Below are 23799 nucleotides of genomic sequence, written 5' to 3'. Positions count from 1 at the left end.
TCTCTTTTACGATTGACGATAACAAGAGACGACATTAAACAATATAATCCATCAAAAATAACAGTGCTGTAAGTGTGGTCTTAATATAAATCAAAGGATACAAACATCAACTAAGTACTACACATACAAACGTTCACAGATACAATAAAATAGATACTTAAAGGGATAGTTTGGGTATTATGAAGTGGGGTTGTTTGAGGTACTTATCCATAGTCAGTGTATTACCTACAGTAAATGACAGTTGGCGTGCTCAGAGCTTGGAGAAACCAGAGCAAAGCAATGCAGTGCTGTGGTTGGGGAAGACAGAAAAAATTATTTTAATCACCTAAAAGAAGGCTCACCTAAAAATATCAATATCATTTTAGGTGTACGCTATATTTAGAATATTTTCACCGGTTTATCTTGCCATCAGACGGCCCTTTCCTTCTCCTTTCCGACAGGGAACTGAACTGAAAGTGAAACTTATCTATGCTCTCTCAAAAGCATCGGAAAGTAATATAGCGTACACTTAAACTGATATCAATTTGTTTTAGGTGAGCCTTTCTTTTAGGTGGCTAAAATACATTTTTCTGCCATCCTCAGCAATGTATTGCTTTGCTCCGGTGTCGGTACTCCTGTCTGTTGGGGCGTGCCGACCGTCATTTACTGCAAGTAATACACTGACTATGGATAAGTACCTCATACAACCCCACTTCAAAACACCCAAACTGTCCCTTTAATAAGTTGTTTGAAACTGCCCGGCTCTGCAGAGTACCTAGCTTCAGGGTCTGTTGTGAATTATTCTGGGATGACAGCATGCTGCAGGGCTGTGTTTACTTTAGAAAACTCCTGAAAAAAGCTATTCTTCAGAGTGAAAAGTTAAGGTAGTGTATTCATAAAAGCTCAATAAAAAAACAATTATGCTCTTCTCGAATAGAAGCGAATATAGTGGGGTGTGCCATTAAAATCATGAGTTATGAGTCTAATAACGGGGAGCATAATGAGCACAAACGGCAAAAGTATACATAGTGAAACTCAATAAATGTGGATTTTTAATGTTGCTTGGTCACTGAATGCTGGGTCTGGGGGTTTTCAGCTGAGAGCAGGGCTGATATACCTGCTCTGCTCTCCAGCCTGATTCCCTCGCCATGTTCAGATTCATGTCTTCATCAGTAACAAGGCCGGCAGTCACTGTGATAAATTCTGCTGTTGTTCAGACGCCTTAGTACAGAGACTGGCCAGCCGCCAGCTCTATCAGCAGACAGCTCTGTCTCTTCTTTCCCTCTCTCTCCTTGAGACAAACGACCTCATCTCTGCCACCGCTCTGTGGCCGCCATCGATTATCACTGCTCGCTGTCTCATTCTCTCGTCGCCTCACCCTCCCCTTCTACCTCGCTCTCATTTAATTCCTTGTTTTCTTCACACCCCGTTTCATTATCGATTTGCAGGGTGACAAGATCTCGATGTCTCTTTTCGCAGTGTGCTCTGTTTTTTATATACAGCAATAGTAAAGCCTGCAAGCTAAAAGCAAAGATAATAACTGCAGCAGCCGTCCACTATATATTAACGTGCTTCTCACAAGCTGTGGGTTTGACAGGATGGTTCAAATGATTAAGCAAGAGTGTCACTCTTGCTGTAAAGATGCTTAACTTTGGGGTCAGCAGCATGTTGCCTGAGTTAAAATCAGCCACCGCAGCCATGAAAGCTGGCAACAGTCTGCCATTAAAACCATAAACAACAGAGTAAAGGGTGAAATGACCTGGTCATAAAATCTGGCTAGTCACTGGGTTTGATGTACAGTTCTGGGCTCTATAAAAACCGCCTTTGCTCTGAGCTCCACGGCCATTAGTGGGAATGATTATCGCCATATATTTCAACCTGTAGTCGCCTACTGAAGTTTTAGGTAATAGCAACTCCAAGGTCTTGCTCGTGACAGTAGGGAAAACAAATGATTATTATAAGAGGGTAAAGGTAATTGGCCATAATTCACAAGGCCCACAAAAGAGTTTCTGGCCGTAATCAAAGCTGGTTTCCATACACTGAAGGTGCCTGTTTGACAGGCCGTTTGTCTGGCTGCAAGTTGTTACACTCCCGGCTCTCCATATACGTGCCAACTTTAAGAGGAAAATTATTTTAATGATATCATTTCATCATGCAGTCGCACAATATCTAAAAGCATATTCAGGCTACGGGACAATTATCAATTAAAAGACCTTGTTCTATACATTTACAGGATATAGAGGTGAAATGCAGGAGGAAGCATTCAGATCATTTACTCATGTCAAAAGTAAAACTACCTCAAATTTGCACTTAAGTACAGCATCTAACTATGTAATTATAAATAATCTCTGTCTGTGTGTCATTCTGTGTGTCTCTCACATATCTTGAGAACATATCTCTTCTGATCTACTTCACACTTGGCGGGTGTATTACTGGGGACCCAAGGGAGTGCAGATGGTGGCGCTATAACAGTGAACTTTACATTTTGGCTTGTAACATTGTCAACCATAACTCTCAGAGACAAAATTTTGTTCCCTGGATTTTGTAGGTGCAGACGAATCTATCCATATCAGCCAAACCCATTTGCGTCTTGACAGATTTTCCGCCATTTTGAATTTTGTCCAAATCTGATTTTTTGCTACTCCTACAAATTTGGAGCAACTGTCATCAAATATGGTACAGAACATCTCTAGACAAAGCTGGAAAAAGTTAACATTTTTTCTTTTTTCTGTTACATACAGTTTTGCTATAGCTGGCCCTCAAAGTTAGCTCAAATACATTGGGCGGGGCTTATATTACAAAAAATGTCATATCTCCTGAATGCTTTGTGCTATTGGGACCATATTTGGTGGGCATGGGTAGATATGATGTCTGAATGACCATGACAAATTTGGTGCTTCGGCCAATAGGTGTCGCTGTAGCAGCGTCGCTTATGAGACTTTTGGGTGTGTAGTCTTTGCAATCACGTATTTTCACAGTCTTATACTTCAACAGTTTTACAACAAACTGCGACTTTCTTGACTTGCAAAATTATCTTTTAAATTGACAAACATCATATGTGTAATTCATGGCGCAATTCAAACGGGATCAAAATAATATTTGTCGCCGTTGACTACAGTTCATATTTTTGTTGAAATAAAGACCCATGGTGGTCCACTGGAAGAGGACTTCACCTCTCTATCAGCCCGTTCTGGACGGGCACTGGACTAGTGTGATTAAATATACTTACATTCCACCACTGGTGAAATGTTCAAAGCTGTAAATCTGATTACATTTTCAATTGTCAAATTAGTACTAATAATGTAATCTTTCCCCTTTTTATAAGCACAGTTAAAGACATAGACCAATGGCAAACATTTGTATTCACTGTTCATAAATCAAAAATAGTGGATACAAGTGCAAGACATCAAATTCCATTAATCACCACTAGATGGTATCATTAATGTCACTGTGCTTCAGGAAGTGACATGATGATGACTAGCCGGCTTGAGGCTTGAAAGTCCGTCCACATTATAAATGTTAGTCTGTTGCCGCAGGACAAATACAAGCTGCATGTTGCACTGTGGGACGCGTTGTGCTCCAAAACCAGGATGTCATTATCCCTGTGAAGTTCATTGTGAATCTTAAATTAATGCTGTCTGACTGTGTTTCATCACACAGCAAGTAGACCGAAGTAGATACACAACTCTGAATGGGTATACACACTGATATCTGATATCAACTGGTATTCCAGCACTGAAGTTAGCTGGCCAGATAAAACAAACACTAGTTTCTGGCTGTAAATATAGATAGCGTGAAATTAATTTAAGCAATAGAAGTCATATTAACTTGTGTGCAGGAAATCTATTCTAGCTTCCCAATAAAACAGCAAGAAGCTGCACAAAGCAAACTTTGCTGCAAGTCTTAAAAGTAAAGCAATAAAAATGTATAGTGGCTTTAAAAAAAAATAACACTTACTTTGTCATGGACACACACAGACTTCAATAAGCACAGTTGCCTGTTTGATACACAAAGGCCGCTGCTCTCTAGTCTTTTTCCTCGGGGTCAAAGGTAAAGCCCTGACCTGGTGAGGCCAACATGCTCTTGTTAATAAAACAATAAACAGCAGTCTTCTCTCAATAACCCCCCAGTCAGCACCCTCGCCCTTTCTGAAACCAGCACTTTCATCCCCTTCCTCTTAACCCAAACTACAACGAGCATACAGGCATGCAAGGAGGGCGTGCACATACGAATGCATCATTTTGAACAAACCACAGGAATATGTCTCATAATCATGATGCATGCTATATCCTGTTTACACATGAGTGCTAAGAGGGACTTTAATAAGACTTTATTTACTCTTTGCCCACCATATGTGATGTTCCCGAGTGTTTGAAATCTAAGATCAGTCACAGAGGGGGGGCCCCGTGGCTCCCAGGACACCTAATACTCTGCGTGCTCCAGGGCCGGTGAGAAGAAAAAGAGCACAATTGGATTAGATACCAAAATAGGGTCAGTGTTTGTTTTAATCAATCTGGTGACACAGGGAGCTCTTGAAAGCACCGGGTAGAGAGAGCCTGGAGAGAGGGAAAACGAGAGAGAGAGTTAAGGAGACGGATAGTGAAAGAGAAGGAGAAAGGGGGAAAAGAGAGACGGAGAGGGCAGCCGGGGTGATTGGTCCCCAGGCTATGGCTGGATAATGGAGACTAGAGGCTGGAGGGGAAGCTGTCTGGGGGGTGGCTGGCCTTTCAGAGTTCACTGTCAGGTCTCCAAACCAAGGGGACAGTGGTCACTTCCACTATCCCAGCATTCGTCACAATGAGCTTTGACAAACATGCGGTGAAGCTGGTTTGTTTTCCTCACAACACCAACAAGTCATCTGAGAGAGAGTGCCTCTGAAGAAGTGAGCATCCATGAAATTGAGGATTCATCTCAACAACAACTGTTGGTTTTGTGTTGACGGGGATTCAAATGGAGTTGTTCTGAAATCTGAGGCTGGGAATGTCAACTGTCTGGTCTCGGCCTGGGCTATCTGATTACCAGCACAGTTCTAAGTTTAGATAGTGAGAGAGCTAAAGCTTGTGATTGAGGAAGATAGTGTGCACTATCAGGCAGAGAAAGATCTAGTGTCAGTGCAACGTTTTTGGCTTTTTTTCCATCTAGGCTGTTGCAAGATTACGCTCCCTCGCCAAGTCAGTGAATTGTGGCTCTTGGGGAGCGAATCGTGGTCGCAGCTGACTAGACTTTCCATAGCAGGGCTTAAAATCCTTACTGGGATACACCGCTGAATTTCAGATGTCAGAAATGATTTTCCTTCGTCCCGGGACAAATTCAGTCTGTGTTGTGGGGGGAACATTCACTATCGTTTCCCATGGACAGAAACAAAAAGAGCAGTATTCTTCTGTGATGTCACATCTCAGCTCCCCGAAGAACGAACAGGAAAAGACAGAAAGGGTCGGTGGATTCTTGATCCAATAGATGTATTTTCTGGTTCATTACCAACCTCAAAGTCGGTCTCCAATTTATGGTCAGTGGAGCAGCTCCAGACTGTGGATCTGAGTGGTATTACAGATTAATGTTTCAGCTGTCTGGCCTTGCGAGTTACTTGGTTATTTAGTTCCAAAATACCCATTGAGCCCATGACATGTATAACTACTTAAAATGAGTGCTATTTCCCCTTCAATGCCACCCATGAGCAGTCCAGTGACCTAAGAGTTTTGTTATGCATACAGTAGGGAAAGTAAATACAAGAGCACATAGATCAAAATAGTGTAGAAATTAGGGCTGTCAAAGTTAAGGTGATAATAACGTGTTAACGCTAATTCATTTTAACATAATTTCTTTAACTCATTTACGCAACTTGTTATTTTTTAGGTTGTAGCGAGCTAATGCCTCGTTTCCACACAGTTTTGTTTTGTGTCCGTAAATTCGTATAGTATACGCCCTCCAGTGTTCAACGCAAGGAAATGCATCTCTTAACAGAAGGATAGAAACACCACAGATATGAGAGAGATGTTATGCAGGGATATAAAACAGTGTTTTTAAATGAATTTTACCATCTGTTTACATTTTTTTCTAAGTAAAATATGTTGGACGGCATATTAAGCTAACATATGCATGCTAGCTGTGTAACCTAGAGTGCATAAAGTGGGTCATACGTCTTTCAACAAAATATGAACTTCCGGTTCGAAGTGAAGATACTGGGATCATATGAAACCTAAGGACTCCATTGGTACCAACCATGTCATACTAGCTTGTCAGGAAGGAGGCTAAATAACGCTCCAAACTTACACTAAATTTTGGCGAGGAAAAAACTGTCATGGCTATTTTCAAAGGGGTCCCTTGACCTCTGACTTCAAGATATGTGAATGGAAATGGGTTCTCTGGGTACCCAGGAATCTCCCCTTTACAGACATGCCCACTTTATGATAATCAAATGCAATTTGGGGTAAGTCATAGTCAAGTCAGCACACTGACAAGCTGTTGTTGCCTGTTGGGCTGCAGTTTGCCATGTTATGATTTGAGCATATTTTTTTATGCTAAATGCAGTACCTGTGAGGGTTTCTGGACAATATGTATCATTGTTTTGTTAATTGATTTCCAATAATAATTATATTCCTACATTTGCATAAAGCAAGCATATTTGCCCACTCCCATGTTGATAAGAGTATTAAATATTTGACAAATCTCTCTTCAAGGTACATTTTGAACAGATAAAAAATGTGTGATTGATTGCGTTTAACTATGGACAATAATGCGATTAATCGCGATTAAGTATTTGAATCAATTGACAGCTTTAGTAGAAATACAAATCGTCATCACATTATTCCTATGTAAAGTTGCACAAAACAAGGTATAGTGGGATGTCTTTTAGTCTGCAGTTTTTCTGCTGTGGGGGCATGTGCATGTTTGTGTGCATGTCTCTATAAATACACAGTATATTTGTGTGTTGGAAAGAGGCGAGAGAGTCCCAACCCCTGCATATCCATGGTGTTTGGTAATTGTATCCCCTGGTCGGAAGTGCAAATCCAGCTGCTGCGAAGTGGCCATAAATTAGATTTTCTGAAATTTGGTGCAGACGTGGTCTCCAGTGTGTCGTTTACTGGAGCGCTCAAACCCCACTTGCCAACTGCAGCTTTCATTGTCATTACCTAAATCCCTTAAACTTCGCTGATCCATTGTCACATACCTCAAATTATCTCAGTTGTGCATCAGCTCTTTTTTTCTCGCTGCGGGGCTTCATCCCTACAAGTCAACGCAAAAAAAGTTAGTTTCAGTCTAACTTGAACCTCCAGCGGTGCAATCTATCTCTTTTTAAAAAGCGGAGACATGTTGAAAACATTACAACTCGTGCTTTTGCTCTCCGAGCCTAGAGGTTAGTGTGATGTGCCTGCTGAAAGCTTTTCCAAATCACAGAGAAATCAACTGAGTGAGTTCAGATTTTTGCAGCTGCTTTCTATTCCTCAATGTGCAGAGTAATTCCAAACAGTTTATTTTCTATCCAGCCACTTCAGCCCCCAAGGTCATTTGCTTTTTCTCTTTCTAAACAGGCAGAATTCTCACATGTCCTTTTCTTGGTGAAACTCCACTCAGTCTGATTCGTTACGCCGGTCTGTTCTTCCCCAGCAGACTTGTGACAGCCTCGTTCAGATGGGTCAGAGCTCCTTTAATTTACAGACCTCATCTTTTGCCTGAGATCCGCTGATAACGAAGCAACGGGGCCAGCTTCAGCTGCATGACGCCTTTCACACAGTTAACAGCTGAACATTCATATTGATTGAAAAAGATGTTCTCCGTGTCTTTTATAATAGAATTTAGAGTCTGCACAAACATTAAAGTAAAGTAATACCAGTTGTAAATGTCTGTGCATATAAATACTGTAATTGCAGCTATGTCCTGCACGATAAAAATACATATGAAAGTGGAGGATGAGTCACAGCAGAGACAAAACACCAGCCACCATGCTGAGCTGCGGGTGAAGTGGTGCATTATGGCCAGTGTCTGGGTGGCTGTTTGGGGGGTCGTGCTCCGTGCCCAGGCCCTCGGGGCACCAGTAGCAGGATGGGCCCGAGCATCCGCTGAGAGGATGACCCCGGCTATCCCTGTGGAGTTTGGCTTGTACAGCTGTATCTGATCGGACAGGAACAAAGAGCTGCGCTGCACCAGGGGGTTTGGCATTCAGCAGATAGAAGAACTGATCCTCTCAGACTAGAATATAGATTCTCACTAATGGTTCACCATCGTGTTGATTTACATTTCTGAGAATGATGGGAAAATACATGGGTTTAAATATGCACACAATTTTTATTTTGTGCAAGGCAGACATGATGGTTTCTGGAAGTATAACATTTTACCAGCAGTACTAAAAATAATGCACATTTTCAGACTTATTTTTGAGTATTATAGTTTGTATTGTAGCCTTGGAAGCAGGACTTTATTGAAAATGTTCAATTCATATAATATGAATAATGAAAAATCAAAGTAAATGTGTCAAACTTTTTGTACCAGTTTCTCCTGGTGTGCAGAACTGTTCACCAAACATCTATCTATCTATCTATCTATCTATCTATCTATCTATCTATCTATCTATCTATCTATCTATCTATCTATCTATCTATCAAGTCAGACATGATGGTTTCTGGAAGTAAAACTAGTCTTGACATTATACCAGCAGTACTAAAAATAATGCACATTATCAGACTTATTTTTTGAGTATTATAGTTTGTATCGCAGCCGTGGAAGCAGGACTTTGAATGTGCTCTTTGTATTGTTCAATTCATATAATATGAATAATGAAAAATCACAGTAAATGTGTTGAACTTTTTGTACCAGTTTCTCCGCAGAATCTATCCATCTATCCATCTATCCATCTATCTCTCTATCTATCTATCTAATTTCACGTTTTATTGGGCTTGTAGGTCTGGAAAATCCACTACATATGAGTAGATCTTTCGCACCTCGACTCATTTGTAAAGCCCTATTAAATGTCATAGTCCAACAAATCCTTCTAAATACGAGCCCGTTAAATTGGTTATAATTTTCGCAGCTGCCATCTCTTCTTCCCTCAGCTGAACTCGCACAAAAAAACAAAAAAAACAGACAGATTTATTGTGAGGCGCTCGCGAAAAAAAGAAGTAATCGTGTTGTTCTTCTGCGCGGAATTTTCATAAGTGTTTATCCAGAATATAGCTGACAGGTTTCTTCCAAAAATGTGAGAAAGCTGGTTAGGCTACCGGAGACCTCCTGTGCGTCAGGAGTCTTCTCATCTGATGCGCTGGAGACGGAGGCCGCTGCCAAAGCCGCAGGTCCTGTCTGGAGCCTCCGGATTACAGACCTGTCTGTCTGTCTGTCTGTAGGTCTGTCTGTCTGTAGGTCTGTCTGTAGGTCTGTCTGTCTGTCTGTCTGTTGGTCTGTAGGTCTGTCTGTCTGTCTGTAGGTCTGCCTGTCTGTCTGTCTGTAGGTCTGTCTGTCTGTCTGTCATAATGCCAGAGCCATCATACACACTGTCACACACACACACACGAATTACTGCGACCTTTATTGATCACCAATAGTCTATCTCAGCAAAAGTCAAATTGAAAAGTATGATTTCCTCATCGAAGATCACGTTTGTAGTTTTACTATACGATACAACTTTATTGTCAGTTTGCACTGAAATTCATTTTGCATCCATAGGCAGCTCAGTTTGAGAAAAAGTACACATACAATAGACATACTGTTACCATAGACAGACAAGTGAGACCCATCAGACAAAAAACCAAACACATCACAATTATTCATACACAACCCATTACAAAATCACCATCTGTCTTTTATGGCTGTATTCAAACTGTAAATGTATAATTAGGCTAGGTTAATTTATTCAAACTAATTTATTCAAACTGTACATTTATAATTAGGCTAGGTTAAGAGTTCAAAATGTATACCTATAAAGGTGTCTGTAATATTCCGTAAAATAAAAAGTGAGGAAAAAATAAATTAGGCTATACTCCTCTACACTTTTTAAACAGAGAGTTATTATATGTTTGCGATGTTGTAGGTTATAACGGCTTCAAGCTTTTTGTGAGCACAAGAATAATTTCACTTATTTAGTATTTCGATTGGCTATAATTTATTAAGGCTAATTCTCATTTCTCTAGCCTAAACATTTCAGAGTGAATGCCTCCTCTCAATTCTTCTTCCTAATATTATAATAATAATCTAATAATATGTTTTTTTCGCTGTGAAAAATCACAATTCAGATAATGTTTTTTTTTTTAAATAGCCAATGATAAAATGCAATGTTTATCCGTTTATATTCGTTTTCTTCTTCTAATTAATTATTACACAATATAAAGATAGCAGAGAACTGTAAAATGATTTGGGGGAAATGTCCAAACCTGCAGTCAGAAATCAGAGAAGAAGATCGTTTCTTTCAATCACCTGTAAAAAAAGATCTTAATTATCTCGGAAAAATAATGCTAAAGATTAATCTAATGGAGATTTAACAAAGGGGTAGGTTATATGCCTGTATATTTTTACCCAATATTCTGCTGTTACTCACTGCGATAAAGGATGAAAAAAACTAGTCAGTAATGTGTGTTGATAAATGTACTGAGTTTTATGCAGTTTAAACATCCGTTTATTAGTTAGGCTACTCTATGCTGTATTCCAGCGTAATTATAAACCACATTTACGCGTCTATATTCGAAATGTTATAGGTTATAACTTGAATGAGTGAAAAAGGACAAAACTGGTTAAATTAAATTCTATTCGGATAATATCATAAATATATTCATAAATAAAATATTACAACAACTAATTTAAATTTACCATTATACCATGATTCATTATTTTTTCCCCCATTCTATTTTCTTATATTTTATTTAAATGGAGGCTATTTTTCAGTGTCCACTGACATCAGATTTTCCTCCAGGATGAACACAGGTGCTTCATGTCTTGATCTTATGGACACTTTTAATTCACTCACCGGGATGTGTGTGGAGGACAGGAGGACCTGAGGAGGTTCCTGCCTCTGTGCTCTGGATAATGAGAATCTCATGATGTCCAGTCGGTGCTGTTTACCGCTGCTCCTCCAAGACCTCTAATTCAATCCCAGACCCGGGTCAGGACAGTGTTGGAGGTTGTTATATAAATAACAGCATCAATAAGATTATAGCTATTAGGCCCTAAAGTGACCCTGTGTTTAACTAACACTAGTTGCAGCCTACTTTCACCCCAAATATCTTAAAATAAAACCAGTCAGAAGTAATTAATTACCTCAACCTTAACCCTGGCTAATGGTCAAAGCAAACAAATCATATATGCACCCAAAATAAATGTATGCTTTTACCACAAGGAAATAGCCTTTATTGACCATTTCTAAACATGTAAATAATGTCTTATTTTAATTTAATAACGACGACGATTACTATTTATTATATATAGGCTATTTGAATTCAATATCTCAGGTTGTGCAATTTTGTTAATAGTCTGTTTATTGTCAATACTGTATATACTGCTCCTATTTTTATACTTCCTTCTATTTAAATGGTTCATATTTTGTTACACTTTGTTGAGCTCTTTTTTTTACTGTGTTAGCTGATGCATCTTATTTTTTGCACTATCCCCTTTGCTGCTGTACACTGCAAATTTAAGACTAATAAAGGAATATCTTACCTTATCTTATCTTATCTTATCTTACCTAAAATAGACCAGATGAAATAAACTGTGATTTTGATATAGGGCTGTATAGCTATTAATTCGAACAATAAACAATTACATTAAATATTTAGCCACATATGCTGACAGTTAGCAAAAAGCAAACGACCCCAACTATAAATTAGTTTTAAAGGAAATTGCAGTCTATTCTTTAGTCAGCTCCGTTACGCGTTATGCGTCACCGCCCAACAGGGCCTCAACAGGGCCTCCTGCTCCTCGACGGGTCCAGGTCCGCTCCAAACAACATTTAAGGGATTATTTATTTAGTAGCTCGTGTGTATGTGTGTGTGTGTGTGTGTGTTTGTGTGTGTGTGTGTGTTAGTGTGTGCTGGGCCTTAGCTGATGCTTCCAGATGTTTTTTGCTAAGGTGCATGTTTACGGATTCCTGTAGATTGTGAGTAAGGAGCGAGGCTGCACCGGTCTGTCCTTCATTAGGAGCCGGTCCCTAGCAGAGAGAGGCATTTATCACGACAGACTGAGCTTTCATAACCCGCACACACACACAGGCAGCATTTCTCTCTCTCTCTCTCTTAGCTACTGTGCTCCTCATTCAGCTCTCTGTAACCAATATAAAAGAGGTTAAGTGCTCTTATTAAAACTGCTCAAATGTCAGAGGATAAGCTAAACTAAGTCATGAGCTATAAACTAGCACCTGCATGCCTCCTTCAGCCTGTTGCTATGACAACACTGCAGTTGCTATACTTATATATAACAATTTTTTTTTTTTTTGTTGGTTTGTACAAACCATGGTGTGCACTACACACCTAATGTGGACTATGGTTCAACATACTTTTGTGTGAAGTAACAGTAGTATAATGTGTCTTTTCGGACGCACTGAGCAGTAATTTATGTCGTCTCTTTCTGAGAGCGTCCTGGAGACGCGTAACCATGGTACCCGTGCCAGCCTCATGACCAAAATGATATTTGTGAGAATCAAAGTCTGAATTAATTATAAAGCGCGTTGCTATGACAACACTGCAGTTACTATTGAAATTATTATTATTATTTTTCTGGATTGTACAAAACGTTGTGTGCACTACATACCCAATGTGTACTATGGTTCAACATACTTTTGTGTGGATATAAACAGTATTATGTATCTTTTCGGACGCACTGAGCAGTAATTTATGTCGTCACTTCCGGTTGGAGACGTGTAACCACGGTAACCCGTGCCAGCCCCCTGACAAAAAGATGATTTTTGTGAGAATCAAAGTCTGAATTAATTATAAATATATATTACACGTAGCAAAGTGAAATCTTATACTTACAGTTAAATTGAAGACTTATGGATGTTACAGAACGTTATCGTCACTACCGCGTTGCATTGTGGGATATTTATGCCACTGCACACTGTCATATTTGACCGTAAATAGTATTCAATGCACCTACTACTGGTTTCATGCTAAGGTTTTGGACATACTAAAATATCTCACACACTGATTGTACTATAGCATGTTAGTATGGGATTTCTGACTCAACCTATGTGTTCCTCAGCGTGTTGCTATGACAACACTGCAGTTGCTATAGAAATTATTTCCTTTTTTGGGGTTTGTAACTGTTTCATAGGTCTGGCATAATAGCTGCCTCTATATTTATGCTGTAAAAAAGTAAATGTGCAACTGGGTGAACTGGCTCTGTAGGTCATCTGTTGTGGGCCTTGTCAGCCTTTATTCTAGTTCTGTCTTGGATTTGAATTAATTACTAAAACTACAATAAGAAACAACACACATATGGGTTGCTGCAGAAAATAGTTTGTGATAAATCAACCGGTAATTATGTCCTAATTTTAATAAGGCTCCAGCACTTGTCATCTTTAGTCTGTCTGCACTGTCAAACATCAAGGTCCTTTTGGTTTGAAGATCACCAGGGGCTTAATTGAGTCATGATCTTTCTAGTAGGCTACTGAAATGAATGGAAAAAACGTTTTAATGTTTTATGCTCTGTCAGAGGAGTGTGGAAAGTAATATTTTAAAACAGTAAAATTCTAAGCAAAACATGAAACGTTGGTCATTCTTCCTGACAGATACGTACCCGGCGCGTCTCGTGTGTTGTGGCTGTGGATCCTGACTTGCTGCTAACACTCGCTGGGCTCCAGTGTGCTCCATGACGCCTCGTACGAGGTCACGCAGAGGACAGCAACCCCACTTTCCATTTCCCTTTCCAAAACCTCAACCCCCATCGCTCCAGCGGACCAGCTTCCCAGAATGCACCTCTCCTCGCCTGCTGACCCCTGGGTCGGCAGCTGTCAATCACACCCTCAGCTGGCTCTGCAGCTTCTGGACATAGACTGTGGAGGATGTGAGGGAGGCCTCTGAGAGGAGCCCTGGCTCTGCATATGGGATCATCTCTGTGCATTCATGGCGGGTAATTAAATTAGCTATCCTTCTCCTATTCTAATGCAAACCTCAGGTTGAATCGCCACCCTGTACGTGAGAGGAAAGGCCCCAGGCAGTGATAGCCAGACAAAGACAGCCAGCTTGTGTGAAGTACAGAGTTGTACTTCATTCTAGCCGCTGTCTATGTTGGTGTTCCTCTGGCAGGTCGATCTCAATAACATCTCCATCTACATGCTGTTGAAGGATGCACTGGAAAAGGTCAGACCTTTGTTTACTCTCTACACACATGACAGACATTATTCACAATTATAACATCACAAGATTAATATATAAAGTTTAAAAAAGTAGGATTTTATGTAAAAAGATTAGTGCCCAACCACTTAATTTGTGTCACATGCAAGCTGATGTGTTTGTACTAGAGGGGATGTAAGGTGTAACAGGGTGTGACAAGGCCCTGCAGACTGACAGCCGGGCCGAGAGGATGTAGTGAAAGGAGGGAGGGGTGGAAGCGGCTTTCTGTAGCCCGAGGGCCGCAGGTTGCAATGCGCGGTGAGAGTGCAGGGTCACCTTTATCCACGCTGTCTGTGCCCAGAGCCGCGAGGCAGCTGGGGGAGACCTGGGACTCCCAACAGGCTGAACTGATTTCCTGTGCAGGGTCATGCCCAGGACAGCCTTGGAGGACAAGGGTTTAGGACCACGGGGAGCTGGTCATGGTATGGACAGCAAGTTGATGCTATTTTCTGCCCTGCTTTTAACCACCGCTTCTCTCCCTGCGAGTGGGTGAGGTTCAAATGCACACATCTCTTGTGGTTATTTTTATAAAGGACAATGAAAGTTGGAATTTTTAGTGCATGAATGAATGAACCCCCCCTCCCAACCTCCGGTATAATTAAACAAACCACAGCACAGACGTCCACACAGACTCTTAGCAGGCTTTGATTCCTCAGCAAATAACATATCCATAATCCTCCACATCTCATGCTCTCTTGATGCAGTATTCATATAAACACTGTTACCTGTGGCGGCTCTGAGATCATAGCGCAGACGTTCTTCCTCTTGCCCACATTTCTGGAATGCATTTACTCAGCTGGGTTCGTTGCTCTGCTGCCTCGGGCCACAGAGGACATGCTTGTCACGAGATTTTGAGAAACATATCCGTGTGCCCCCCCGTCCCTTGTGTGTGTACATCTTAAAAAACTCCCCTCTAACAGAATTATGAGGTTTTTAATGGTGGTCAGCCAGACAGTTTGATAAATGCTGGCAACTCCACGTATAGGGCTGAAGTTTACGGGGATGAATACACTCCGAGTGTGGGAGGGTAAAAGGTGGCATTGTGGTTGTGATTAACATGACAGCGCGGCCTTTTTTAGCCTCTACGCTCTGCTGACTTAAACATGTTAATCTAAGTCATGTTACACATAAATGTCATTAGGCCTTATATCTAAGGTCACTAATCATTTTAAACTTGAAGGAGCTCTTCCTTTCCATGAAAGCAGCCATGTCTTTGCAATTTGTGTCCAGATGAAGACTGGAGTTTTCATTTTTTTTCACTTTTATGAGTCTCTTGGTTAAGAGAAGAATGTAGTTTGAGACTATTATCTGGATTATTATTAGAATTTAAACATGCTTTCCTGCTGGTTTATTAATGTTTGGGGGATTTTTTTGGACAAAACAGCTGCTAGCTCAGCTTTTCTCTATTTGTCATTGAAATTCTGAAGTTAGACTTTGTACAAATCACGATTCAAGCAAGAATCTGAGCCCACTTGGAGCCATCATTCACATGCCATCTTAACCTCTTGTTGCACAGCCCTTTTTTTTCTCCACTTGGATCTCTAACGTGTACTGTGGACACTTTGATATTTCAGAGCTCAAAATGGAATCAAATGGGGCTTATGAGGCCTCTCGGCACAAATGGACCTGGTGTTTACACACTTGTCCATCAGCTGAGCAGCGTGCGGCCTCAGGTATCCAGAGAGATGGCGAGATGTCCCCAAAACCAACGGTGCCGCGTCTGAACCTGGTAAGTGCACTGTGTTTAGACGAGGTTTGTCTAGATCGGAGATAACATGTCAGTATATCAAAAGCCTTTTATCTCACTGCTGAGTCCAACTCTTTCAGTCAGTTTTGAGCTGCACGGTTTAAAATGAATAACACACATCTTGTTCTGCGTGCCATGGACAAAGCATATTTTTCTGCTTTTACTTTATTATTTTTATATTGACTCTTATCAAAACAGTTGTCAAGGAAATATTCCACAGGGATTTAAGCATTGTATTGCATTAATTAAAACTGTATTTCACTGCTAGGAGGGGAATGTTATGACCTTCATAACTATTGTTTGGCTGTTTCCATCATTTCTAAATGACATTCAGTATTATTCAGTCAAACCACAGGAAATCAGCACCATACTGTCGAGCTGAACGACAAGCAAACGGAGAAGTGGACTACTGTACATGTCAGCAGAGCACAGAGTACAGCAACTAAATGAGTATTTAGTGTTTAATCTGTTTGATCACTATAATAATGAATGACCTATATTTCGGCCTAGCATTGGTGTTCTGGGATGACGCGTTATCCTCAAGATTATTGAATAATAATTTTGTTTAAATTAATAATTGTCGCTAAAGGTTTAAATTAGGCTAAAATGATTATTTAGATAAAAGCCTCCAAAATCCGAAATTTCTCTCGTTAGCGAAGATAAATACGATAAACCCAAAATATATGCCGTTCGATGAATGCCGACGCATTTTTAACGAAATAATTGTCTTTATCTGTTCAAAAACAAAGACAGCGCAAATAATAACAATATCGCAGCGTTGACAATTATGACAATTAAATAAATTATCTCACTAAATTCCCATATTTTGTTGATATTTTTTATCATATTTAATGTTTATGTGTGCGTATGGATTTGTGTCCAATGTATTATTATTATGTATCCAAATTAGTTTGACCTTTGCAGTCTTTTGAACTGATTTCCACATGCTTTGTAATTGCATTAGTCTTTTTTTTTTTTTTACATTATGTTCAGAAATGTGCGTCACACAACAGTGAATTTGGTAATTAGTGACATATAGGCTTCTATCAATGTCTTCCTTTTTCTGATTTAGCAACGGAAAGACGCATGATTATTGGCAGTGAAATAATGCATCGAAATATAATGAGGAAAAACTGAATATATCAGCTATTAAATAGGTTGAACGCTGAATTGTGCGTGCAGAATTATTTAGTAAATGACAAAGTCTCTAACAAAGAATATGAAAAGAAAACATTTAGGCCCACCCGCTATGCCCGAATGTGTAGAATAAAATAGATAAAGAAAAATAAAATGAAGTAGCTAAATGGAAAAAAGAAGAAGAAATAAACAAACATGGCCTTCAGTAAACAAAGGTGTTTTATTCTGTCAGTTCTCCGTGCGTAAACTGTGTGTGTGTGTGTGTGTGTGTGTGTGTGTGTGTGTGTGTGTGTGTGTGTGTGTGTGTGTGTGTGTGTGTGTGTGTGTGTGTGTGTGTGTGTGTGTGTGTGTGTGTGTGTGTGTCTGTGTGTGTGTCTACTGTCCTGCTTGATTTGGTGATTAGGCCCATAACAATATATGAAATAGGAATTAAATGGTTAATTGGAGGGACAGAAACCGCACGTGATTGAATTTTTGGCGGATTATATCAGACTGCTGGATGCTGTAATAGACACCCCACCACACACACACACACACACACACACACACACATCCTCTCTCTCTCTCTCTCTCTCTTTCTCTCTCTTTTACGCACACAAACACACACATCCTCTCTCTCTCTCTCTCTCCCCCTCTCTCTCTCTCTCTCTTTTACGCACACACACACACTCCAACCCCCGGTTTCACGGGTCTTTGTTTCTGATCTGTTAAATCCCACCCACTTGACATGAACACAGAAGAGGAAAAAAAAAAACCCTGTGTGAGTCCTGCTGCCTCTCTATCAGCGTCCAGTCGCTGTTGTCTGTCGCTGCCTGCTGGAGCCGTGAGATGGAGACGGAGACGTGTTTGCCTTTCTCTTCGCAGAGCAGCAGGAGGACGCCAGAGAACTCTCCGAGACTGGAGCACAGCGGCGGATCCTTCCTCTCCTGCGATGAGCTGCAGAAACCCTCCTCGCATCTTCTCCCTCCTCTTCCTCACCGCCTCAGCCTGCGTGGGGACCTGTACGCCGCCGCCATGGGCCGGTTTGGAGACGCTGCTGCGGACTTTACGCACGGCGCTGCGTCTGCAAACCAGCCAGCCTCACCGTCCAAACACAGCAAGTTCTTGGAGAGTATAAACCCGGATCAGAAGGGCAAGCCGGCGTTTTATGAGAACAACTCGGAGGGTGAGTCAGAGGCAGTTAATGTGTTGCAAAATTAAATAAGAACTAATAAACAGCAACTAAAGTAGGAGCAACAGCAAGATAATTACTTATTATAACCATCATCTTGGCTTGTTTTTGCTTGTTTCTCTGAACTATCTATGTGTGAAAACAAAGCAAAATTGCTTGACTATACACTGGAGTTGATAAGTGATCAGAGGCATAAAAAATATTAATATTTCTTAGTATTTTTTTCCCCAAAATTTCCTTATAGTGCTGAAGACAATACTTGCATTAGCATATATTTTTCCCAATTTTGACATTTCAATATGAAATAATTCACAGGATAAGCGGGTGTAACAATTGATGAATGGAGGCATAACATGAGAATAATCTTTATCATAATCATAATCATCATAAATATCACCTTTTAAATGTTACATTTATTTAAAAATTAAATGACATAAATCCATTTGATCAGTTTTCCGGTAAGCCAGTTTTTTTTTCAGTTTGCAGGTTTTATAAATGTGTAATTTCAACTAATAATTATACCAAAGTGTTGATTGATTTTTACTGGCAATGCAAATGAAAGCATTGGTTGTGATAAAAATGTCAACAAGTTTTCTTTCACGTGACAGGCCTTGATGTAAAGTGTGAGAGGTTAAAGGTCAGCCTGGCAGCAAGTTGGTGTGTCATTAGGCTACTAGTCAGCTATCGGCCAACATGTCAGCTTCATATTTCTGTATTTTAGTCCTCACACTCTCTTTTTTAACAATAGCATCTTATTCTCTCCATGCGCGTGTTTCTGTAATGTAAAACACATCAGAACTGACTCAGGATTTGTGCTCAAATGCTTTCAGACATAACAGCCTGTAAATGTCCATCTTGGGAAGAAAAGTAGCGACTGTATATGTTGAACCGAAGCCTGAGGAAATGATGTGGTCTTTCACTTTATTTATTGGTGTTGATGATTCTGCAGAGCAACAGAGGATATGAGCGCTGATAAGGTCTTTGTGATATCTGTGTCCAGAATAATATACAACAGCTTGATTCATGTCGCTGCCAAAGACAGCCAATAGACTTTATTCACTATTAGTTATGATAACGATATCAGCCGGCCTGTTTGGAAGTGGACTTTTATTACTTTTCTTTTAAATTGGGTTTAAATAAGAGAAGGCGTGTTTAATTTCCCCATTCCTCTGTCACACATGCGCACACACACACACACACACACACATACACATATACATATGCATGCTTTTGCACTGACAATTGTTCAGTGCCAGTTTAATTTATTTTGTATATTACTAGGTATAAATTACTGGGTATATTTCTATAAGTGAGTAGATCTTTGCATGTATGCATATGCAGATAGATACTGTGTGTTTGTGTTTGTGTTTGCGTGTGTGTGTGTGTGTGCCTCTTCATTTGTGTTTTTTGGGTTCGTTCACCTTCAAAGGCAGACGCGTCTTCCTGTTTTGTCTACAGTGGGAGGAAAGTTTATTGATGTTGGGAAAGGCCAACACATTTAAAACCCTTCAACCATCTTCACACTTTTGAAGTTTTAATTTCATTTGCAATATTGTTGTTTGCAATATTATTGTTTGCAATCAATTCTTGCAATTGTAATAATGCAGAATTAGCTAAATTCTATTAATGCATGAGTAGATTTTTCTGAAATTCTTTCACAATAAAATGCTTGATTTTTATAATAAAAACTTTAATTTTTCCAACAAAAAGGTCCAAAAGGTTTATCACCATTTTTACAAATAATAGGGGGTCAGAATGTCGAAAAACAAAATGATTTACCGCTTGACTATCTTTACTAATATATTTTATACTATATTTGCTATATGGCTAAATTCTGGTTTACATGCACGATGTTCCCAGTCGGAAATTATTTTTTTGTCTCTATATGAATTGCATATCCGCCACAATACATCCCAGACAAAATATATCCACGGCACGGGCACAATACATGTTTTTACCTTATTCATACTTTCTGATAAAGAAATATGCTGCACTCACAAATGCATCTTATTTCTCCATAAAATATTCCCTCACTATTAAATCATTTTGTGCACACAAACCTTAATCCTTTGTTAGAAGATGAGATTGCTTCATTTTTAATTTTCTTCATTTTTATTATTAATCTGCTATAATAACTATAGTAGATGAATTAAAAACCAGTGAATATTATACGTCCATTAAATAAACAGTATGAAACATATGTTTTAAAGACTGTTTTGCACAAATTTAAAGCCTTAACGTACAGAGCGAGAGGAAAGGAAGCAGCTTAAATTTCTACCACGACTATTTCGGTGTATTAGAATTGATCCCCACGCTCACAGCGTGATATTCCTACATATACATTTTGAATGTATCCTCTATTTGCCTTTTCCTGCATTTCACATAGATCTCCTGTTACACTGCAGGCAGAGCGGATGTGGCTGTTTGACAGGGCAAAAGCTATACAACGTCCTGCGGCCCCAGTTTGAAATCTTAACGGAGAATGTTTTCAGCATGAACTGTGGTGCGAGGTGGGATCTAATGGACATGAGGAAATTAATGTTGCAATGAAAAGTGCTCTCTGTTGGGCCCCATATTGAATTAGGAGAATAGCAAAGTAATGTCTCAGCTGGCCCCAGTGAGCGAGTGCCTGCAGTTAGACGCAGAGTGATTTTGTTTTGGAGCTCAGGGTTAAACGTAATGAACATAGACAACAGCATCCAAACACTGCAGGAGGGAGCAGCCCTTTCTATGGTCGGTTAACAGGAAGGGAAATAATGCTTTCACATTTCCCGTTACAGCTCAGTGTATTCAAACAATCATGGGCTTTATCAGATATGAATTTGTCATATAATCCAGTGCTGTATCCTAGTTTTCTTACTCTTAATTTGAATATTTTGACATGGACATTGCAATAAGTTTCCTATCGAATAAATTGGTATGTCTGTTTGAAAGGTGAACCTAAATATTTATGTTCTATATTTCCAAATCAAATTGTGTTTTTTACTTATTGCCTTGTGGGTTTAATTCAAACCAACTCACCGAGAGTTCACTACGGGTTGTTTGAGATAATCAAATTAAATCGCTGTTTGGCTGAATCAATGTTGCTTTTCTCTGCATCACAGTTCAGCCTCTTATGGTAATTTGGGAATCAAATTGAGAAGAATAAAAAACAAGCAAAAGATTGATGGATTTAGATTTTTTAACCGTGTGTAGAATTTTTTTTGTGTTGATTCTCAAGATGAAACTTTTTCTCTGGCACTGAAACTGGGAGTGGTTGATCATTCAGTTGTTTGCTCTGGTGCCTCACATGCAAAGAGATTTGATTTCCAGTAGAGGTCGACCGATTAATCGGTTTGGCCGATAGAACGTTTTACAAACTATTGTTATCGGCGGAACTGGGCTCCGATAGTGGCCGATGCCTGCGCAGCCGTCACCAGTCTCGCGGGAATGTACATCAGCCTTTTGCACGGAGGCTCCATTCACATAATGAGGCCACTTTTGTTGAAAAATATCTGTGTGCATGTCATCAACTTCTGATGATAATCTAAACAACTGTTACAGACCCCATGGAATGGCACTCGTACTTCCAGACCGGGAGAGTTGGAGCGCTGGCGCTCATTGCGCTCCAGCAATAAATGCACAAGACTTTAAATTATATTTTAGATAGGCCAATTTATTTTTTACCACTCCATGAAAAAAAACCTTCAATGTGTTCAACAGCTGATTTAACAGCAAGCAGACGAGTGATATTCATGTCATGTTTAGATATTTATTACTTTGCGTTTGATGTTCAGTTGTTCAGTTACAGATTTATTTATTTAGGTATTTATTTGACTCAGATTTCAGTTACTTATATAGTTTTTAATAAGGTCAAAGATTGTTCATTTCCATTTTTTTGCGGGGTTAGGGGGTATCGGCCGATTTTTCCTGCTCCAAACTATCGTTATTATCGGTCAACCTCTAATTTCAAGGACTGGCCTTTTCTGTACAACAGTTTTTCATCCTCATATTAGTGCCGGTAAATTAGCTGTAGGTGTGAATGTTTGTCTATGTCACCCTGTAAAAGGCCGCTGATTTGTTGGTGATGTTTCTCTCGATCCTACACAACTTTTCTGCAACCCTACAAAACCCTAAAAAATATATATTTTGATTTTATTTAACCACAATTATAAAAAAAAAAAATTCAACAATGAGTTCCAGGCAAAGTAAAACCGATTACACAAAGTATTTGACAGAGGACTTAAACAACGCTAAAATCTTAATCAGAAGTTGATGATTGCAAAATCTTATGTAAAATCAGCACCCTAAACATAATGTGGTGCCTTAAAGACGACCCAACAGCAGTCTAAAACCATGAAACAATAAATGAACTGACAATATGAGAATTTGCATATGCATTTATTTTTATTTTGAAATATATAAAACAGTCTACCTTTTTCCTGTGTGCCCTCCATGTCTCAGTCAGAGAGAAAGGAGCTCCGAAGACCATGGGCTACCCTGGCATTGGCACAGACTGTTGTGGCAAGCTGAAAGAGCCAGGCAGCGGTTTACAGGTGGACTCTATCGCCGACTCCATCGACTTATCGGGCAAGAACAAGAAGCGGCGCAATCGCACCACGTTCAGCACCTTTCAGCTGGAGGAGCTGGAGAAAGTGTTTCAGAAGACGCACTACCCCGACGTGTACGCCCGGGAGCAGCTGGCCCTGAGGACCGAGCTCACTGAGGCTCGGGTTCAGGTGTGTGTTCGGGCAGCTACCTCATAGTATTTAGGGCTGGGCGATATGGCCAAAATCTTCCATCCCGATATAGGTCATTTCATATCTCGATAACGATATATCTCACGATATAGTTTGTTTTCTGGTATTCAATAAATAAATAGTCTATATGAAATAACCACCTGTGTGAATTAAATACTTGACAAATTAAAAGTATTTTTCATTTTAAGAACTTGAGTGATTAATAAACATAACAGTTTTAAGTGAAATTATAGAGAAATAAAAATAGGCCTAGCCTATATCATAATAGAAACAATATGGAAAAATATATACGAAAGACATTTTTATATCATTTTGACAATATATATTGTCATATTGCCTACTCATATTTTACACCTTTTTTAGTTTTCTAACTATAAGCAGAAGAGAGTTTATGACCTGAACAAAATCTGTTGTCCTCTGAATTTTTGTGTTTTGAAAGGTTTGGTTCCAGAATCGTAGAGCCAAGTGGAGGAAACGGGAACGCTATGGCAAGATCCAGGAAGTCCGCAACCACTTTGCTGCTACATATGATATCTCCCTTCTCCCTCGCCATGATGCATACCAGGTAGGCCACCGCAGACACACATGTTGTAGTGGAAGGAATTATTCATCCTGCTGTGAGGACTTTTTGTTTAGTTTTTCAAGCTCTTTCCGACCTTTGCAGATATTGTATCTTTATTTGGTGTTCATAGCAAAGTATGAAGTGTTTCCATGTTCATT

At 39.7% G+C, this 23799-nt stretch overlaps 1 protein-coding gene across 3 annotated transcripts in view; it reads left to right on the top strand.

Moving 5' to 3' along the window:
- The window catches only part of alx3 (ALX homeobox 3), a 31773-nt gene that overhangs the window by 6694 nt on the left and 1280 nt on the right, over window positions 1–23799 (top strand). For 2 of the 3 annotated variants that reach the window (XM_074644528.1, XM_074644527.1), the window contains exons 3-7: window positions 13682–14022; window positions 15860–16014; window positions 18034–18334; window positions 22784–23058; window positions 23519–23644. In XM_074644528.1, coding sequence (XP_074500629.1) covers window positions 14016–14022; window positions 15860–16014; window positions 18034–18334; window positions 22784–23058; window positions 23519–23644 — 864 coding nt within the window. In that variant the 5' untranslated portion in view covers window positions 13682–14015. Of the gene's footprint in view, window positions 1–13681; window positions 14023–14054; window positions 14253–15859; window positions 16015–18033; window positions 18335–22783; window positions 23059–23518; window positions 23645–23799 lie in introns of those variants that run through there. The other variant, XM_074644529.1, reaches the window with a different exon arrangement.

Source organism: Sebastes fasciatus, chromosome 8, assembly GCF_043250625.1.
Source record: "Sebastes fasciatus isolate fSebFas1 chromosome 8, fSebFas1.pri, whole genome shotgun sequence".
NCBI classification, from domain to species: Eukaryota; Metazoa; Chordata; class Actinopteri; order Perciformes; family Sebastidae; genus Sebastes; species Sebastes fasciatus.
The sequence above is the reverse complement of the archived record's forward strand: the minus strand, read 5'-3'. Positions and strand labels throughout refer to the sequence as shown.